General features: G+C 37.1%; 1 protein-coding gene and 1 pseudogene across 12 annotated transcripts in view; one reads left to right on the top strand and one right to left on the bottom strand.

The window, feature by feature from the left end:
* The window catches only part of PPP1R12A (protein phosphatase 1 regulatory subunit 12A), a 150,211-nt gene extending 128,518 nt beyond the window's left edge, over positions 1 to 21,693 (bottom strand). For 4 of the 11 annotated variants that reach the window (XM_082418895.1, XM_082418899.1, XM_082418904.1 and 1 more), the window contains exon 1: positions 21,195 to 21,692. In XM_082418895.1, the coding sequence (XP_082275021.1) occupies positions 21,195 to 21,431 (237 nt within the window). In that variant the 5' untranslated portion in view covers positions 21,432 to 21,692. Of the gene's footprint in view, positions 1 to 21,194 lie in introns of all 11 variants that reach the window. The other 7 variants (XM_082418900.1, XM_082418901.1, XM_082418902.1 and 4 more) reach the window with 3 other exon arrangements.
* Positions 6,060 to 18,545, top strand: LOC309640419 (protein S100-A11 pseudogene; annotated as a pseudogene). Its single transcript has one exon. The product of its transcript is annotated as a protein S100-A11 pseudogene (transcript).
* Positions 21,694 to 22,344: the final 651 nt, after the last annotated feature.

Here is a 22,344-nt window from a genome sequence, read left to right as displayed (position 1 = left end):
ACTATTCTCCATCTCCTAAAACTAAACCTCCTTCAGGCCCAAAACCCTGACTGCATTCCATCACCTGGGTTCAGCTCCCTCCTCACTCGCCTCCTTCAGCACATTTTAAAGACTGTGAAAAATTCTACCTTACCTTTGTTTTATGAATCATCTCAAACATACAAACCACAGAAATCTTACACCCTCCCCCACCTAGCATACCTTTTAACATCTTGTAAAATACCAGTGTTCAACTGAAGAGCCATCTGAGAAAAGATCTGTTGTCTGAACTATTGCAATAGCCTCTGGAATTGGCCTCCTGGTAGAACTCCCTCTTCCCTCCTCCCCCACACCTCAATCTTTTCTATAGGCAGCAGTTGTCTCTTAAAAATGCAAATCTGATTATATTAAGGCAATTAAATATCTCCAATGCATTTCTAGAGCTCTCAGTATGAAATGGATTTAATAGGACTTACTGGGTGCTACTAGATCTGACCTCGACCTACCTCTCTATACCTCTTGTGGTACCATTCTTCTCATCAGTGTGCTCTGGTCACACTTCCATTGGGTTCTTCCTTGGGCCTTGCTCCCTTCCTCCTTCCTATGAAGGGTTTTTATATGTTGTTTCCTTTGTCCAGAACCTATTCCTCAAGATTCTACCCCTCCACTCTCTACCAACTTTACCAAGTCATACCAACTCATCCTTCAGCTCTCAGTTCAACCATCACTTCCACAGAGACCCCATCCAAACTCTCAAAACCTTTCTTTCCCTTTATTATGTATTTTTAAATGAAATATATTTGACATATACAATATTTTATGCTTTTCCTTCAAAATACTCAACACTGATTGATCATTTGATTAATGAGAGCAAAAGTTTGTCTGTATTCCTTAGCTCCTAGTACCAAGCCTGGCACATACAAAGAACTCAACAAACATTGTTAAATTCATGAAATACTCATAGTTCAAGCACCAACTAATCAGTATAAGAGAATCTCTGCCCTCTATAAATATAAATTCTAACAGTTTTATAATGAATCAGTTTAATAAGGAGCCTCAGCAGTCTCTTGTGAAATTTCAGCTTTAAAAGATGTAGTAATCCAGAGACTTCCCTGGTGGCACAGTGGTTAAGAATCCGCCTGCCAATGCAGGGGACACATGTTCAATCCCTGGTCCGGGAAGATCCCACATGCTGCGGAGCAACTAAGCCCGTGTGCCACAACTACTGAGCCTGTGCTCTAGAGCCCATGTGCCACAACTACTGAAGCCTGCGCGCGTAGAGCCCGTGTTCCACAACAAGAAAAGCCACCAGAATTGAGAAGCCCATGCACCACAACCAAGAGTAGCCCCTGCTCGCCACAACTAGAGAAAGCCCAGGCGCAGCAACGAAGACCCAATGTAGCCAAATATAAAAAAAAATTTTTAATTAAAAAAAATTTATTAAAAAAGATGTAGTAATCCAGAGTAAATGTTTCCATTGGTATTATACATGTCTAACCTAGCAAAAGAGATAACTTTTAAAAATATGTGAATTCATTTGAAATCTCACATACTTCTTATACCAGCAGTGTATAAGAATTCTGGTTTCTCCACATCCTTCTCAGCATTTAATATTATCAGTCTTTTAAATTTTAGCCATTCTGGTGGATATGTACTAACACCTTACTGTGATCTTAACTTGTATTTCTCTGATGAACGATATTGAATAATTTTTTGTCATTTAATACCATTTGAATATTAATGGTGAACATTTATCACCATTTGAATATTTTCTTTTGTGATGTGCCTGATTGTGTATTTTTTTCTTACTCATTTGTAGTTTAATACATACATACACACACATACACACCCCTGAATATAAGCCCTATGTCAACTGTATGTGAGACAAATATCTTCCCATTCTGAAGCTTACTTCTCTTAATGCTATCTTTTGAGGGACAGAAATTCTTCATTTTAATGTACTCCAATTAATCAGTCTTTTCTTTTATGGTTAATGATTTTTGTGTCCTGTTTAAACATATTTTCCCTACCTGAAGTTTATGAAGGTATCTTCATATGTTACCTTCTTCAATATCTATTATTATATATTTCACATTTAGATCTACAATCCATCTCAAATTGATCTTTGTGTATGGTGCAAAGTATAGGGTGTCAACTCTTTTTCCATATGGACAGGTTGACTGAGTTCCATTTATTTTCCATCAAAGTAAATAAGTCCTCTCACCTTTCTGTTCTTTTTTTTTTTAATTTTTATTTTATATCAGAGTAGGGTTGATTAACAATGTTTGTTAGTTTCAGGTGTACAGCAAAGTGATTCAGTTATATATATACATGTATCTACTCTTTTTCAAATTCTTTTCCCATTTAGGTTTTTATAGAGTATTGAGCAGAGTTCCCTGTGCTGTCCTTGTCGATTACCTATTTTAAATATAGCAGTGTGTACATGTCAGTCCCAAACTCCCAATCTGTCCCTCCCCTCTCACCTTTTTGTTCTTAAAGATTAACCTGGCTATATCTGGCCTTTTTCATTTATATATGATTGTCATTTTTCACACACACACACACACACACACACACACACACACACACACACACACACACACACACACACACACACACACAGGATTTTGGTTCAGCTTGTGTTGAATCTGTGATTGGTTTGGAATTAACTTCTTTATAATAGTCAATCTTCCAAACCATGAACATGGTATTATATATCCCTTCACTTATTTAGCTCAGAGGTTCTCTGAAACCCTTACAGGAAGTCCGGCAAGGTTAATACTCTCATTCTCTCACAAGTGTATGGTGGAATTTTTCAGAAGCTAAATATGTGAAATCACAACAGACTATGTGCAGAAATAGTTACGAGAATCCATTTATCTTCTATTAAGCAAGACATTAAAATCTGCAAAATGTAAAACAATGCCCTTAATTAAATTTTTTGACTTGAAAAATGCTTATCTTTCATAAACATGTTATTTACATTGGCATATGAGTTATTATTTTTAAATAAATAAAATTTTAAAGATTTTTGAGCTTTACTTTCTAATTTGTTAAATACTGGAAGACAGCCAACATAAACAAAAAAGGTCTTTGGGTTCTTCACTATTTTTTTACATTAAAATAATAATAGACAAAAAATAATAATAAACAAAATTTTTAATATTATTTTATTGAGTTAATTATAGATTCACAGGTAGTTGTAAGAAATAATAGAGATATTCCTTTGCACAGTTTCTCTTAACGGTAAAATTTTGTGAAAACTGTATACAGTAATATTATATCCATGACGTTGACATTGATATAATCCATCTATCTTATTCAGATTTCCCCAGTTTTACTTGCCCTGTTTGTTGTAGTCTGTTCTCAAGTTTTAAGAGTATAAAGGGGGCCTTGAAACAGAAAGGTTTGAGAACTGCTGATTTAAGATTTAACGTTTATTTATGCTTTTTCATTTTTATAGATTGTGCATTTATACAATCGATATTTGCTTCTTTATGAACTCACTAATATTAATTCTAGCTTTGTCTTCCTCATTTCCTCATAATACATTATTTAGAATGACAGAGTAGGTATGTTTGCTCAGAGACACCCAACCCCACCAGCTACTGTTGATGACCTCAGATGATATATGAATAACCTAAGGTGGATCAATTGGTCCCTTTCCTGGGAATCTGGAATTAGAACTCAGAAGGAGATCAATCTCTCTGGATATATAGACCAGATACAAATTCTGAAATTGTTGGTGCCCTTTTATTTTGCCTTCAGAGCTGGGAAAACAAGAAATCTAGTTTGCTGTAAAAAATAATAAAGTGGAATTGCTAGAAAAAATGATGAGAAACTTAGATAGAAGACTTCCTGGGCTGCATATACTTCCTGGCTCTAATTCATTCCAGAAGCCCAGATTCTGTAAGACATCTCTATAACCTTACAGTGAATTACTTTATTTAGGCTAGTTCCAATGGGCTTTTCTTACTTAAAACAAAGAATCCTAACTAACATGTGCAAGAGGTCCTTCTACCATTTTCCTACTAGTGGCTCTCCTAATACCATGGGTTAAGTATGTGGCTTTAAAAACTGGCTCCCTTTTTTTTTTGAGGGGCTCAAAAGAAAACAGTTGAGCTGATGATTTGGGGGGTCTTAAGGTATATGAAGAACTGCAACTGTGTGTATATAATTATGTATACATTTGTTAACAAATCTAGAAAAAGGACTGGAATATAGGTTTTCCTCGGTAGAAATAATTTTATTATACAAAGCCATTCCACCGGTGAGTAATCAAAAAAAGGCTGTAACTGGTAAGATCTGCTCAAACAGTAGACAAATCTCAAACTGTAGAACCAGCACAGTTCTGCAGATGTGATCTAACAGTATAAAGGAACAGATTTTTTTAAAAATCTAGACTAAATACTAATTTAGCTTTACACTGAATTAGTACATTTTAAAATGATTATACTGTTGTCAGACACTGGGCTTCCTTTTAAACTTTCAAGCAACCTTTTTCTCATGTTTGTCAAAGATGGTCTCTACCAACCTACAGTCATCAATATTTTAATGCAGAATTTTACATTAATATCCATTATCTTTTCATTTTACTGTTTAAAACCTACTATTTCACACTTTTTAGAGTTCTCTCAGCTTCTACAGTTTAATCTCCTAAAATGTTGAATAAGATAGGGTCAAGAACACAAGGACCACTACATTTTAGTCCTTCCTCTGGGTTGACACTGAGTGATTAATCAGTAGACTGATGTGTATACAGTGGTTCATCCAGCGGTTAATCCATCCAATCCTGCTAATATTCATGTCAGATTTTTGTCATGTTAACTGCAAAGATCTAACAAGAGCCTGTCCAAGTGCTGTACTACAAAATGAAGCTACACTAGGTTTGCAACATTTCCCTCATTTGAACTTGCCAACCTTGTCAAAAAAGGAAGTAAAGATAGGTCAACACAAAACTTGTTTTCAGAAAACTCAAATGGGCATCTAGTGATCAACATAACCTCTTCTAAAACTATACGCTTAATAATGGATATTAGAATTCTGCTGTTTACAGTAGAAGACCATTTTTAACAAATGTACGTGTAAATTAAGGGCTGTGCCATCAGTTATTTCCTTCTTCCTAGTCTTGCTCCATTTCACAACTCTTAAAAGCCCTCTTTTCACTGTCTTCAAAAATATTTTCACAAAATTCACATAACTCTAAGCTTCACCATTCCTGATTCTATTCTTAGAGATTTGAGGCCATTTTTTCAATTCATTCTTAAAACAGATATTCATCATTAAATTCATCATTTTCATATTCATATAAAACAAGGCAAAAGAGCTCACTGTATAAAAATTGCTTTTCTATCTTTTAAAATCCCTTTATTCCTCAAAACTATCTGCTTTTTTGGAAATTATGCTTATATTTTCTTGGTAGTCTACTTGCCAAAAGCTTCAAAATACATCCAACTAAACCCCTAATTCATTTTCTTACTTGTAAAACTCTCCCAAGGTGTACATCATAATGGCAATCAATCTTTCCTTATGAAATAAAAGGTTCAGAGAAAAGATAGGCATAATATAGAAATAAATATTTAAAACACCAGCTTCCTTGAGAGGACACAGACTAGCAAACTAACATTCATTATGTCAATGTCTCTATATTTAATCCTGAATACATTACTGGAAGTAGCCATTTAGGCATTTTTCTCCAGTTCAGATTCATCTTCATCACTTTTTTCTGCTTGTTGTAAAAGATTCAAAGATGACATAATCCAAAATATCCATAACCATTAATAGTTGGGGTAATTTCCCCAGATTTTTTTCTACGCAAACAACATTTCCCCCCAAATGGAATCACATCATACATACTGTCTTGCAACTAACTTTCTGACACTTAAGTGTAATTTAAAAGGGAACAATTTATGTATCATCAGTCCATTTCACACATAAAACAAACATACCCATAATCTCCCCCCACTCCACAATAAGATTGGCTTTAAATGTCAAGGGTGGGTTAAAAAGGGGAAAAAATGCCACGGTAATTTTGAATTAAGGTTTAATATATATAGTAACCAGGCTCGCCGCACCGCTCCCCACTCGCAGTCCCGTGCCTCGCTCCTCTCCGACATGGCAAAAATATCCAGCCCTACAGAGACTGAACGGTGCATCGAGTCTCTAACTGCTGTTTTCCAAAAGCATGCTGGAAGGGACGGTAACAACAGCAAACTCTCCAAGGCCAAGTTCCTTATCCTCATGAATACAGAGCTGGGTGCCTTCACAAAGAACCAGAAGGACCCTGGTGTCCTTGACCGCCTGATGAAGAAACTGGACCTCGACTCTGATGGGCAGCTAGATTTCCAAGAATTTCTTAATCTTATTGGCGGCCTGGCCATAGCTTGCCATGACTCCTTTATTAAGTCTACCTCTTCCCAGAAGTAAATCGGAGGAGTCTTTGGGCCTGGCCTCCAGCCCCACTCCCTTTCCTTCAGCCTCCCAATTATCATCTACCCCTCACAGCCCACACATACCCTGAGCCGGGTGCACCCACCACCCCATGAAGGCCACTCCAGCTGGCAGTAATAAAACAATACTGTTTTTTAAAGCACACACTGGAGAGTCAGTAAATTTGTGCAAGGGAGGGAGATGACTGGGAGGAATATAAATTAGATTGATGGAAACAGTTACCAGAAGTTGCAAAGTAAATAGTAAAAGTGCATCTTGGGTGTGTACATAATCATGATTAATGATACCAACATAATCATCTCTAAATTTCTCAGACTGATGGAGAGACGTCACTTACTGTTCACTCATTAAATGTCTATACACCCCTACTACAGTACTGTCATAGGTTCTGAGGATACAGTCAGCAAGACAGACAAGGTCCTGCCTTCACTGAGGTTACCTTCTAGTGGGGGGAAAAACAACAAATGAATAAACAAACAAATAAACAAAGAACTATGAGAGTGCAAAAAAATATATAATAACCATTTCCTATTTCACTTAAGCTAAAACACACCCAATGATGCTTGCTCAAGGTCAAAATAACCCACACAACCTTTTTGTAGAACTGCTACTTTTCTCATTACCTGTGCAACTTTAAAAAAACATTAAAATATGCAAAAAATCACAAATACTCAAAGCAACTCTAGTAATATTTTGAGCAAAAAAGAAAAAAAATATATCAATGTGTAAGTTTTTTAGTTAAAACTAATATTTTACCTTTATTTTCCCTGAAAACACAGCTTACTAAATTTAGAAACCGAAGAAAGTTAGAGGATTTTTTTTTTTTTTTGGTTGCACTGTGCGGCTTGCAGGAGCTTAGTTCCCCGACCAGAGATCAAACCCGTGCCCACCGCAATGGAAGCCCAGAGTCCTAACCACTGGACCACCAAGGAATTGCCAGAGACTGTTGAATGAATTCTTTAACTGTACAATTCTTAGCAAAATCCAACATGCTCTGAGAAATGTACTCTCACCTCTCATGTTAACCTATGACCTTATTTTCACAAACCATTATTTCAGGCAATGAAAGACTTTGATTGTTCCAACTACCACTCCTTTATTGCTCTCCAACAGTTCTGTGCTCTAGCTCTCCACATCCCCATATCCCTAAAAAGACACACTCTGCCCTCCTCCACAATATCATAAAAATAAATCTGACCTTACTTAAAAGTTCTTAATTAATTCTTCTGAAGTGAAAGGCGAAGAAAATCAAACACTTTGCATGTAGTTTTGGACAGTTCACCAAAGCCCTAAAAACGCTAATCATGAATCCTTATCCTGTGGTTTTCCTGTAGCCTCGAAAATTCTTTTCTATTTGGTATTCAAATAGATCTAAGAAAACAGGCTAACTCCAAGACAAAACACCCTCCAAACAAGATTTTTATATATTATTTATAAGTAGGCCACCTCTCCTCAATATCCTATATGTCCTTTAGCATACATTTCACAGTTGATTGTAATTTCTTGCTTACTGCCTGTCTCCCCCAATAGCATTCAAATATACTCTGCTCCTGACCTATACAGTAAGCACAGAGTATTTACTGAATGAACACATCCTGTGAAAAGCACTCCATTCACCTAGTCATCCAAACCGGAAACCAAGTGCACCCACATTTTTGCCTCTATTCCCTCACTTCAAATCCCTTCCAATTCCTACCAATTCTATTTCTTAAATATGTCCTGAGTTCATCTACTATTTACCAACTTCACCGCCACTAAGCTAGTTCATCTCTCTTAGACTCCTCAAGTTCCTGAACTAGTCACTAGTCTCCCTGCCTCCAGTCTTGTCCTCTTTTCAGTTGCATTCTCCACGCTGCAGCCAAAGTGATTTTTCTTAAAGAGAAAATTTGACTGTCTCATTTAACCTGATTAAAATCCTTCAACACTTCTATACACCTCCAGCTCTTTGCACATACTATTCCCTCTCTCTGAAATAGTTTCCGGTACCCTCCCCTCCCTTACAACTTTGGCTAACTTTTACTCATCACGGAGCAGCTTAAACAATAACTTTCTCCAGGAAGCCTTCCCCTTCCCCAAATTGAGGTGAGATGTGCCTTCATCAACTTCCACATCACTTTGTACTACAACCATTACATATCATTACACATAACTGACATAAACGTAAATTTCTTTATGTTTATCTATATACCCTAATACACTGCAAGCTGTGTTAGGCCAGGGACAATGACTGGCTGTCTTCTTTGTCATCATAACTACAGAGATGAATACCAAGCCTCTGCCAGTGCCTCAATTTTTAGTGGTGAACACTGATAAATACCTAATTTCATTCTTTAAAAATACAACAGCCTATTGTAAATTAATTCACACATTATATAATAACCCATTCCAAGTATATAATTAAAAGGTTTTGGTATATCCAGAGTTGTGCAACCATCACCACAATTAATTTTTTTTTTTTTTTTTTTTTTTTATTTTATTTATGGCTGTGTTGGGTCTTCGTCTCTGTGCGAGGGCCCTCTCCAGCCGCGGCAAGCGGGGGGCCACTCCCCACCGCGGTGCGCGGGCCCCCCGCCACCACGGCCTCTCCTGCTGCGGAGCACAGGCTCCAGACGCGCAGGCCCAGCAACTGTGGCTCACGGGCCCAGCCGCTCCGCGGCACGCGGGATCCTCCCAGACCAGGGCTCAAACCCGCGTCCCCTGCACTGGCAGGCGGACTCCCAACCACTGCGCCACCAGGGAAGCCCCCCACAATTAATTTTATAACATTTTTATCAACCTAAAAAGAAATGCTATACCAATTAGCAGTCACTCCCCATTTCCCCTCAATACCTCCAGCCTTTGGCAACCATTAATCTATCTTCTGTCTCTATAGACTTACCTATTCTGAACATTCCATGTAAATGGAATCCTACAATATGTGGTCTTTTGTGACTGGTGTCTTTCACGTAGCATAATGTATTTAAGATTCATCTATGTTGCACCAAGTATCAGTACTTAGTTTCTTTTTATTGCCAAATAACATTCCACTGATTTCAGTGACAAAACATACCACATTTTATTTATTCATCAGCACATTTTGTGTTGTTCCCACTTTCTGGCTATTTTGATAATGATGCTATAAACATTAACATACACATTTTTGTGTGGGCATGCGTTTTCAGTTCTCTTGAGTATACACCTAGGAGTAGGACTGCTAGGTTATATGGCAACTCTATGTTTAACCTTTTGAGGAACTGCCAGACTGTTTTGAAAGTGGTTGAAAATGGTTGCACCACTTTACATTACCATCAGCAGTGTATGAGGGATGGAATTTCTCCATACCCTAGTCAATATTTGTTATTATCTGTTGTTTTTATTATAGCCATTCTATTAGGTGTGAAGTAGTATCTCATTATGGTTTTGATTTGCACTTTCCTGATGGCTAAGCAATTTCACTTTATTCTAAACTCCATGAAGGTAGCGTTGATATCTCTTTTGTTTAAAAGCATATCCCCCCCAGTACTTAATAGTGTATGACACAAAGTAGGCCTTTAATTCTGTTAAGTGAATATATAAAAAGGTAGTATGGATTTGGGAGTATTTCTTTTTCAGGTGTGCATGATAGGAGTTATTGACTGTATGTTGGAAGCGGAAGGAGTAAACACAAGAAGACCCTGAGATTGTAGTTTAGTAAGTGGAAGACTGACGACATCAAAAATAAGATGTAGATTATATAAAAAGGAGAACAGATCATATAAAAAGAGAACAGCTGAAACTCTAAGAATGAATGATATGGAAAAGAAAAAACAGAGACACAGAGAACTTTGGAACATTCTTCTTTAAGAAAGAAACAGATCAAAAAAAGAAACTGAACAGGAGCATTCAGAAGACAAACAAGGAGGGAAGAGGGTCATGAAAGACTCAAGACATCTCTTAAGTTCCTGTAACTTAAACAAAGCTTTCTCAGGGATGTCTATCCTGGCATTTTAGGTTAAGTCCTCCTAGTAAAAAGTTTCATCTTACTCTAGATCTAACACTCACTGCCACCTCCTCTAGATTACACACTACATGCACACAGGGACCTTATGCCAGGCATATGATAAATAATGATTCATATATTTGTTCATGAATGAGTTAATCACTAATTTAAACAAATAATAGCAACATTTACCTGCAAATACAAATACTGTTTAATATTTCAAACAACTGACAAATTTTCTTAACACACAGAGTAAAACAGATTTCTCTATGGATGCCTCAGAGAAGGGAGATGACATCATCACATTATGAATGTAACATGTGTGTCAGCCGGAGTACTTTCAAGGTTAGTCTTCTATATTAAATATACTAGAGACTTTACTGAAAATATCTTTTGCATAAACAAGCATTAGAACAGCATGTTATCTTGGGCAAAACATATAAAATTGCAGCTGAAATCTCTAAGATAAACAATCCGAACGATACAATGTCATGAGTGAGCAAAGATATACATAGTGTAATATCCACCAATCATGAGAAATTGAAAATATACTAAATATTCATCATCAGACAACTGGGAAAATAAACTTTAGGATGTACACATGTACTCACACATGTACACACAAACTCACACAGTGGACCCAAAATTCATTAACACAGAAATATTTCTAAAAATGTATAATTTAGAAAGTAGGTTATAAACCAGAAAATTAAATATAAACTCACTTTTAGAAAATTATATATTGGATAGAGATGGATAAAGAGAGTCTATTAAAGTTTTAAATGGGGCTAGCTAGCTCCATGCCTGAAAATCTGAATAGCATTTATTTTCTTTTTTTATATTTTTCTATCATGCTTTAATTACTTAAGTAATTATTCTTCTTCAATTTCTGTTTGGGATAAAATACATATAGAACAATAAACAAACTTGAAAGTAAGCCATGTTTAAAATTAAAAAGGAGATGGTGAAGACAAAAAGCAAGAGTATAAGGCACTGAAGGCCTAATAATTACTTGAGGCATTTTCATGTATACCACATTGAGAAAATCAGAAATTTAAAGACATTTTAGTGTTTTTTTTTAAAAGATGGCTAAAAGTTAAATAGCAATAGACATTTTAAAAGGGAAAAAACTTGAATATTAGGCAAAATTTTTATGCAGATCATTCCATGTACTTGGAAAGGATATAAATTGTTGAACATGTCATCTGTTCTAATCTTTTAAGAAAAACTGTACAAATTAACTTATCTCTGAGAAAAACAATAGCTCTTAATGAAATATGGTGTCATGATCTGGCAACAGCAGCATCAAAATCTTTTGTGGAAAACACAAAAAAAGACCATGGTTCAATTCACAAGCTATATAAGCTATTGACTTGTTTCACGCAAAATTCAGAACACAAACGAAGAGTGCGCTAAGTTAATCATAAAGAAATTCTGAAGCATACTCTCAAGTCCAAACAATGTAAAAAGAGTTGACTAAAATCCAAGATGGACTCTTTATGATCATGTTCCAATTAAGAAAAAGCTTTTTAGAAAATATCATTTAATCACTGATAGTCATTTACTAACCATGATTACCCAGCATCTACTATTTTCACTTGCCATGTCTCCAATGACTATCATTTTCAAAATTTACAAACTTTCCTGAAAGAAAACAAAAACAAAAACACAAACTCAACTCAACACAGAGGATATTCAAAAGAACCTGCTGGAACTGAAGCTCCGATAGAAAAGTTCCAGAAATGTTCCAAGCAAAAGTACAAATTTGGATTAATATTTAGAACCATCTAAAATAATTTTGAAGGCTAATAAAATGTATACACTTTAGTTTGTTTACTACAAAGTAAAGGTAATTGATGTGTGTGCGTGTGTTTTAACAGTTAATCCAGGAAAATATACTTTCCCATGTGGTTAACTTCTAAACGGTATCAAGTCACAAAATTTCTCCTTTGCACTATTCAAGTGTTCAAGAAAATGGTACAAACTTTCTACAACCTTATGATATTTTTCATTAGGAAACATGTTAAATATGTAAAACATGTATTTTCAGCTCATATGAGTTAATAATCAAATTAAAGTAACGCTTTTTAGTCACTGAAGCTCTCCCTGCGGAATATCTCACTCTGCACATAACGCATTTAAATAGATTACTAAAAAGGTGACAGCTGAGGAATGCCTTCATTTCTTTCCATGGTTTCTACTGAATGTCATTTCAGAAATGCCTATATAACACATGACAATGTGGAATGTCTCCACCCATGAAAGAGCATTCAAGTCAAGCAAGCACACTTAGGGCAGTAACACAGAGCTCAACTTTGTCTTTTTATGGTTAGCCAGCATAACAATGAAAAGCTAAACAACCAAAATACTAACAAGGTCAGAAAAATAGTGACATACAGGGATCCATAGTGAAAGTGTTATTTAGGAAAAAAATATGATTAAGATCATTAGAAAATATGAATTAGCTTCTAATGACATATGCTAGGGATTCCTTTTCTAAGCCAACACAGGATGATTTGTTTAAAGAAATTCATTTTTAAAGTATGTTACATAAACTGAGCAAAATTCTACTTGTGTTGGTAATCAGGAACACATTCCACTTCAAAAAAAAATCTAAGATCCTGCTAAATTTTGGCTGTAATAATGGTTACCTTTACATTATAATTATTATAAAGTAAGTTATTGGTATACACTTTTTAATTAGAACATTTTAATGTTTGCTGGTTGTTATATTTACCCAAACTGTCATCATTTTGTTCTCTATGAACTCTGCTCTTCACAAGATTAGTCTACATTGTGCTCATTTTTTTAAGATCAACAAACATTTACTGTGCACCTGCTAAAATAAAATGCAGATACCAAAGGGGATTTAAAGAAAAATGAATCAAAGTCCCCACTTGAAGGAATTCACTATTCTGTTTGGAGATAAGATATACTAACAATAGCAGGTAATGTGTAAGTGCCAAACTTAGGGTTTAAATAGTAAGTGAAAGACTTACTGTGCACCCCCGTGGTCAAGCGAGTCCACACTTTATGCTTTGAGCTGTGTCTTAACACAAATAAGCTGGGAAATACATTTCAGAGAAAGATTACATATGCAGAGGCTTAAGGAAATATAAATATGAAACCAGTGGTTCCTAAAGAAAGCTTTCACCAATCTCCTGAATCTCTTCAGGTAAATTCTTTTTCCACTTCTTACTGAGTGATCAGGGATCAGGCACTTGCATCCCGATGATATGGCCTGCCACCACCTGCACTCTCTCATATCCTACCAAATGGAGAACATAGGGAATAAAGTTTTGAAATCTGCTCACCCTTAACTACTCTACTTCATGGAAGAGCATCAAGAACATCTGCTGTCAATACAGCAATAATCTTATAGACTGATATATGAGTCTCCACTGTCCTTTATTTGGATACTATATCCTTTTCTTCTTGTTAAAGTATTCTTTCTTTTATGAAATGATGATGGTAGAAGGTTATCAAGTTGTTTGTTTTTAACGCCCTAACATGACAACATAAAAATTAGGTTCTCCTCTTTTAGTCATCAAAATTAAAACAAAGTACAAAAAACAAAAACCATTTCATTGGTCCATGAAATGTAAAATTCTGGGAACCAATGATTTCATAGGCAACAAGTAAATCACATTTCAGATGGTGCTCTCACTTACTACCACTAAGAAAAAAAATTCTATTGCCTTTTCTAAGGTAAGACTTGAAATATAATTTGGCTAAATTCTGCAAAATGATTTAAGGAATGGAATATTCTTATGACTTGGCTATTCCTACTAACAAAAGGCTTCCAATTAAAATCAAACATGATAAATATTAAAAAGTTTGTTTTACTAATTCAGAATTTCAATTTAATTCAGGTAACTTTACTAGCATTTCATGTAATGTCTCAAGTCCTAATTATAAATAATAATAATCATTGTACAGAAAGTAAATTTCAGAAGATTAAGCTAAATGGTGGTGACAAGCCGGAGCTTGCCTGCTTGCTTGCCTTCCTTCTTTCACTATCGCTGATATGAGTTTACCTATAATTTATATCTTTTCATTGAAAAAGTTAAGTCTGTGAATGTATAAAGCATTTACTGTAAATGAGTATGTAAAAATGCCTAAAGCATTAATATAAATTGTTATTAAGATAAAGAAAAATGAAGATGTTTAAAGACTAAGTAAACCCTGTCCTTAAAAAAAGAGTTCCGTTGCTGTTGTAACTTCCTTTGTAACTACCGAAAGCACCTGATCAAATATTAAGCACATAATGGTCAGTCAAAAGTAATCTTGGCAGTTCCTAAAGTTTAGGACAGATTTAGAGATTAATTTAAATATGGCATTACTGCATTTCAATTACCACAGAAAGCTCTTAAAAGTTTTGACTAGTCAGACAACAGTAGATGAAGAAAATAATTATATCTATGTGTATGTGTTTCATTTGATTCTCTACTGATTAACATGGAAAAACTTCCAACTACTAGTCATCAACCATAATGACCGGAAGATTTAAGAATACTTTCTTCTTCAGACTTAAAAGACATGTAGCATAGTGTTAAATTTGGGCTCTGGAATCACATAAACCTGTGTCAGAACCCAGCTCTGTCATTTATTATCTTGGTAACCTTGAGCAAGAGAAAAGGGACATTGTGAGAATTAAATGAGATATTGGTTATAAAACTATCTAACATAATGTTTCACATGTAGCAAATCCTCAGCAAATGTTCACCAGCCAATTCCTTTCTTCAATATAACACTGGGATAAGTCATGGCTACTACATATCCAACCCTTATTTAGAAGAAACTCAAAAATGACTGTTGGAGGTCTTCGACCTTTCAAAGAGATATACCAAAATGCCAATACTCCATTTGCCAACCCCTGTGGAACCTCACAAACTTTCAAAAGAAAAGTGGGGTGAAAATCATAATTTTTGGCAGGCAGAAAGGCGAAGAAAATAGCAACTTTGGGAAGTGTCAAGAAGTAACACGCTACAGCAGTAACAAAATAATGTTCTATATTTCGCCTCCCTCCAAAGGTTTCCAAATAGTTATATTTTTTAAATTATCTAACTAGACAGTTTTCAAAGTACATCTCTTATGTGAACAGTATTGTAAAATGTGATAACAAACAGATAATGAAAAAAATTTTTCCTCTATTCCATCTAGTGTTTCTACCTGGCTATACTAGAAAATGCTCAGTCACAGCTTGCAATCACACTGTAGCTGAAGTACATGAAAGATGGTCTTGGTTATGACACTTCAAAGTCAGACCACAAAACTGTTGCCAGGAAGCACAGAGGTATCAACTGCAGAGAAGGCATTATAACAACAGCACTGTGGGCACTGGTGCCCTACCAGCATACCCCATTTATGGCGAGGGTTGTCCATTTATTTGTAGGAAGTGAGGGGCCAGCTTGGGGTTAGAAATTTTCTTTAGGTTTGTTCTGTTTGTTTGTTTTTTATGGTTAGGATGATTTCAATAAAAAGTTTGAAGAGCCATCACCCATTTAAATAAAATTATGTAGAGAAAATAACTTATACTGTATATTTTTTAAACACAGATTTTAATATTAGTTATAAGGGATCCAACAGATTCTTCCAAGATCTTAATATCCCCCACCAAAAAAAAAAAAAAAAAAGTAAACAACTATAAACTCTACATTCAGTTTTAAAGAGATTTCTCATATACAGCAATTACACTATTCTCTAACAAGAGACTCAATATCAGCTGCTTCCAGTCTCTTTTCCTTTTGGTTGGAAAACACTTTAAGTAGCCCCATTAGAATACTTTTTAAAAGAGAGTTACATTTCAGATTATGATTCAGTGAAAATGGCTTGGCTGAGAAGATTAAGCACTTGAGAAAAAACTCCACAAAAGTATTCCTTTTACTGACAAGAGGGGAGTCACATATTCCTCAAAGAAGCTTCAAATGGCTCCCTCAGAAGTAGATAAAATTTTGTATTTTAAGAGCAAAGGGATGTAATATTAAACTCACCTGCAAGTCTGTATGTATTGAAAAGCAAAAGGAAAACTTTATTTTAAAATTATAATAGCAAAGAACATGGATTTAATTCTACTCTGTATTCCTCTACAGGACCTAGTTCAGACCTTTTTAAAGAAGGTAGCAAATTAATTGATGACTCGAGTGAATATTTTTCTATCTCTTTATCAATAGTTAAACTGGTTCAGAATTTTTTTAATAGGAAGGAGGTTAATATTAAATTTTTTAAAAAATCTCAAGACATTAAAAATATCTGCACAGAAGATCCACAACAAGTTCTACCATGTGCAAGAACTGTACTCTAAGTATCTGGGTGTGAATGTTTTAATGATTTATCTTACAACATACAAATGACTATAAAACTTCCTATCTATGATACGAGGTAAAAGATAAAATTCAATAAATCTTTAGTGAAAGCCTACTATGTGCCAGGTTCTGGAAATACAAAAATGTGGAAGATTGGGTCCTTACAGTCAGCCAGGAAAGACAAACTTAAAAACACACACTACTCAGTAAGAAGCATTTTAACAGCAGCAAAGAGGCAAAACGTAAGGTAAAATGAGCACCCCAGAGGAGAGTCTCTCCAGTGACATAGTTATTATACAAATTCAAAAGACAGAAAGATCCCTTCTGGAGGACAACTGGGTTGAACCCTGAAGAACGACCAAGATTTTGACTGGCAAAGAGGGAGGGAGTATATTCTAGTGGTGGAAAAAGCAAGGCCATAGGCATGGAAGTAAAAAGACTAAAGGATATAACACAGTGGAGACATATCAGGTCTAACCTAAATGGTGAAACACTTTAAATCTGAATTTATGGAGAGGAGTGACATGACTGAAATGATATTGTTAAAAGATTAATGTGATAGCAGTATGAATGCTAGACTGGACCAGGGAGAGAAGAGGCAGGGAAAGCAATTAGGCTATTACTGTACTCTAGGGATAAAAATAATAAAGGTATGACCTAGATTGATAATAAGAGTAGCAAGAAAAAGAATTGATGCAAAGGCAGTTATGAAGACTGATTGTCTATATGTAGACAAGGGGATGAGTAAACAATAATTAAAATGTTTAAAGCTTAATCTAGAGATTAATGACATCATTATCAGAAACAGAGGCATCGATGAGAAGAATAGGTTTGGTGAAGAAAGAAAAATATTCATTTCAGGCTGAATTTAAAGAAATTCCTGATATTGATGTAAATAAACAGTTGCTATTCTACGGCAAAGGGGGTGGACCTCTATTTACTATATCACTACTTGAAGATATATTTTTAAATATAAAATCACAATATACTGAATAATATTTTACTTTAAATCAACAGTTCGTCATCAGTAGAAAAATGGAAATGAGGGATTGGAGCTCTGCAGCAATGTGAGAACTGGAAACTGACTTGGAAGTCACAGGCACAGAGGAAGCAGGTAAGATTTTAAGGTAAAATCAAAAGGCTACACTCACAACTGCTGGAAGAAATCTCAGGCCTGTATTTTATGCACACCAGTATCAGTAAGCATCAGCAATAAAGCATTCTATAGAAAACTATTATTACTCTCCTAAAACCTTTATAAAGTATACTGAAATAAAGATACAGATCATATAGTATTAAAACTCTACCAGGTAGCTCTTAAATCAGAGCTGATTATTGCCCACTGATAAAAATGCAATTCTACTCTAGACCTCAGTTCTAGAAAATCAGAAGTTTATAATGTAACTTCAGTACTGTTTTCTAGCTACTGGAGGGAGTTAGGGGAAGGGAGGCTATTCTAGAGACCAAGATAGGAAATTTGACTAGAAACACTGCTTTTTCTCCTATATGAATGACCTATTTTTATACAAAAAAAAAAGGAAACTATCTTTTGTAACTCCTAATGAGAAAGAACATTCAACCAATTAAAGAAACTTTTAAATATAAGCTGTTTATATTAAAATGGAAGTAAAATATTAGATTAAGAAGTGTATTTGTGGGTTGTAAAGTTCTTAAAACTTTTCTCCTGACAGTGAAATTTAAGACACTCCATCGGGACTTCCCTGGCGGCCCAGTGGTTAAGACTTTGCCTTCCAATGCAGGGGGTGCGGGTTTGATCCCTGGTCGGGGAGCTAGGATCCCACATGCCTTGTGGCCAAAAAAAACAAAAAACAAAACCAAAACATAAAACAGAAGCAATATTGTAACAAACTCAATAAAGACTTAAAAAAAAAAGTGCACATTAAAAAAATCTTTAAAAAAGAAAGAAAAAGACACTTGATCAAAACCAAAAATGGAAAAGAATATTCCAAAAGACTAACCAATAATTAATCTGGTAAAAACATTCTGGCTATTCTATGTGCTTTCAAGAGGTTAAATTAAAAAAAAATTTATTCAAGGGCTATTAAATCAATGGGTCAATTTTGGTTTTATAATTTAAGTATTTAAAGCAATCAGTATTCAAGAGATTTTTAAGGTTAAAAATTTTTGTGATTCTTTTTTTAAAAAGTTTTATTTATCACCTTCCACTATCTGTTGTTCTGAATTTGCCCAAAGCGAACTCCTTGTTCTCTGTCACAATGGCAAAAAGTACAAGAGTTAATAAACGAGAAATGAGGGTGGAGAAAACATAATAAAAATTTTAATGCTTGATATTTTAAAGACTTTGGCTTCACTGAGTTAAGGAATGTGCAAATAAATTACAAAAAGAAATTATGCAAATGATTATGCATAAACTTGGAAACTTCTGCTTAAGTGTTTGTCAGCTAAAACAAAACATCAAATAAAGACAACAGCTAGATAATGCCAAACTAACCACTGAACTGTTAATCAGGAAGACTTTGATAAGCCTGATAATTCTTGCAACATGTCCAAATTTAGAGGAGAAAAAAAAAAACTCTAAGAAGCCTGTTAGATGTATTTTCTCTTTCTACCTAAGCCAATAAGAATATAAGTATTAGAAGTTTTCCTCTTCCTCCAAGCCAATATAATTGGGTTCCTCAACAACTGTACTAATTTTACATTTCTATATGACAACTTTAATAAAACATACTGATATAAACCATTATGCAACCTTATCCTGACCTCAAGCATACAATAATCTGTCTTTCTGAATCAATTCCATACTAAACCATGTAAATTACACTTAAAAGAAATTTGAAAAGAGTCATCTTACATAATTACATTATCATTTCTAATGCCGAAAGTTTATTTCATTTCAACACCATGTTTTTATCTAGAGTTATGCTATAGCTTAAAATAAACCTCAGCCAAATAAAAAGTTTGTTATACGTTAGAGACTCTAAATTAATGGAACAGATAAAGAGCTAAAGACCATGCTATATTTTTACTGGGTGCCACACGCTAAATTCCAGATTTGTCCTGCAATTTGTCAGTCATTACAGTTCATCCAGTCAACTTTGTAAACAAAGGCTATAAGCCAAGTTTGATATGAGAATTCAATTAAATAAAATTTTAAACAGTCACCATTCACTAAACAGGAAGGAGTAAAAGGAAAAATGCCACCACACACCTCTTTTAAAAAGGCAGCAAAGTAATATGCATGAAATATGAAACCATAAGTTTCAACCTCCCAAACAAGTTTTTGTAACAGCATTAATCAACACAGAGCTACGATCTTCCACACATAACCAAGGCAACTTTGAGTCAGTTTACAAGTCTTTTCATTGTAAGGGGAAGCTATTGCTGTTAAGTCGTTTTCTAGTAATTCCAAGTTGTCCACTAAGAAAATGGAAAGAGTTTATGTTTTGACACCTATTACCATCACTGAAAAATTGCTTTTTAAGAAGAACTCTAAGTGGTTGTGTTGCTTTTGGCCTGTTAAAGGCAAAGCAACATTATCTCCGGATTGCCAATAGTTTCTCCTTATTTGGCTAACATTGAGAGATCCCAATCAGACTACTATAAAACTTTAACATGCACAAAGCATCCATTTTGAGAAAAGTTCGTGAACAGCTTTCTTTTTTCCCACCCCCCAAAAGAAAAATGAGAGCTTGGTAACCGGCTTTGAAAAGAGTGCCTCGTATTTATTCTTCTCTTTCTAACCCCAATGCACACCCCTGGACTTGGGGCCAAAGGATCTCTGACACTGCGGCAAACTCTACTCCGAGTTAGAGACTCTTTCGTACGTTCCGGCCCCGCGGTGGGCAAGCCCTTTAGAACACTTCCTCACGCTACCCACTTTCATCCTCTCCCTTTCAGCCGGTGCAGATCAGCTAAATTACACCGTTTCCCCCTCCCCAGTGACCAAGAGTAATAAAGGAGAAAACAGGAAACCGTCTGCTCAGGGCACTCGGCTTAGGGCGCTTGATTACTATTATTATCATCATCATTTATAATCAAGTCCTAAAAACTACAATAAATCCAACGCCCTCCTAACAAGCCAAAGACGCCCCTCTACCCAAGTGTCCCCAGTGCCTCTTGTCCGTAGTTTTCTTCAGCATCCCCCGTCCTCCGACTCTATCACTGACATCGGGGGCCCAGGCACAACACCACACCGCTCCCCATCTCGACCTCAAATCCCAGACACACGTCCACAAATGGCCCTGGGGCCCCAAGCTGACCACAGTCCCTTTCCCCCTCTGCCCCGGAAATCTCCTGGTTCCCTTACTCCACCACCAACTGGTCTGAAGGGGGCCCCAAGCCTAGGGCCCTCCCTCTACCAGTTCTCTCCCTCCCTCCTTCGCGGGAAGCCGCCCCCTCACCCCGCGGCAGGGAGTCTCCCGCCGCCCCCAGCCTCAGGAGACCAAGAGCCGAGGGGAGGCCTAGGCGGGAGGCCAACGAGGACCCGCAGGGTCAGGAGAGCGGCGGCGGGGCGCACAGACCTGGTGCAGGGCAGTGAGTCCGTCCACATTGGCGTAATTGATATCAGCGCCGCGGTGCAGCAGCTTGAGGACCTCGTCCGTGTCGCCGCTGGAGCAAGCAGCCAGGAAGACGGCGCCATCATCGAACTTCACCTTGGTCTTCTGGCGCTTCACCACGGGAGGCTCGAGGTCCGTCTCGGAGCCGATCCAGCGCTTCAGCTGCTCGTTCCGCTTCTGCTTCGCGTCCGCCATCTTCATCCCCTCTCCTGCCGCCGGGTCTTCTTATCGCGAGGGGGGGAAAGGGGAGGCGGAGAGGGAAGAGAGGGGAGGCAGGGGGTGTGTGACTGTTTCTATGAGTGCGGGCCAGAAGAGGGCTGGGAACCGGGAGGAGACGCTCGAGACTTCCAGTATCCCACAGAGCACTGGGGCGGCGCGCCCGGCCGAACGGACCTCCCTTCCTACCTCAGAAGCCCTCCCGCCCCCGGCCCGGCCACCCGTCACCGGCGGCCAATCTAACGTAACTTCGCGAGATCCGGGCAGGGAGGCGCCCTTTGGCCAGTGCGCATGCGCTATGGGCCTGTGCCCGCCCCAGGAAGAGCGCTCCCGCGAACTGCGGCGGGGGAGGCTAGGCCACCGGAGGGAAGCGGGTGTGGTCCAGGCCGCCTGGGCAGCGGGGGCTGGGACCAACCTGGAAGGGCGGAGACAGGGAAGGAAGGTTGTTCTGCCCCGCTGAGGGCTCCTGGGGTTCCGGAGGCCAACAGTCGGGCTGTATGGAGGCTCTTCGGGGCGGACCTGCCTCCAGGGCTGTCTCAGCTCTGCCGAGTCGTTTGCTCAGGGCGGAGGATTTTCCTATTGGCTGCGTTATTTGAATGGAATGGAGGATAGATAGGTCGTGAATTAAGCGCTAGTGATTTCCCTTTCTGAGGAACTCAGATGAATTTGCTAAGAACCTTTTAAAAGCAGGGTCTGTGTGTACAGCCGAGGGATTTGGTGGTAGTTACCCCAGATCTCAGCCCAAGGTGACCGCCTGGTGACAAGGGTTGACCTGCAGTAATTGCAGTGGCTTTCTGCCAGCCTCCACTGTAGAAACATCTTTCCTCTTATGCTTATTTTTTCTTGCTTTGTTGTGTGTGTGTGTGTTTGTTGTTTTGTTTTTTTGTTTTCTCTCGCT

The sequence above is a fragment of the Balaenoptera physalus genome (genome assembly GCF_965194825.1).
Source record: "Balaenoptera physalus genome assembly, chromosome: 13".
Lineage (NCBI taxonomy): Eukaryota > Metazoa > Chordata > Mammalia > Artiodactyla > Balaenopteridae > Balaenoptera > Balaenoptera physalus.
This window is presented reverse-complemented; position numbering and strand designations above follow the sequence as displayed.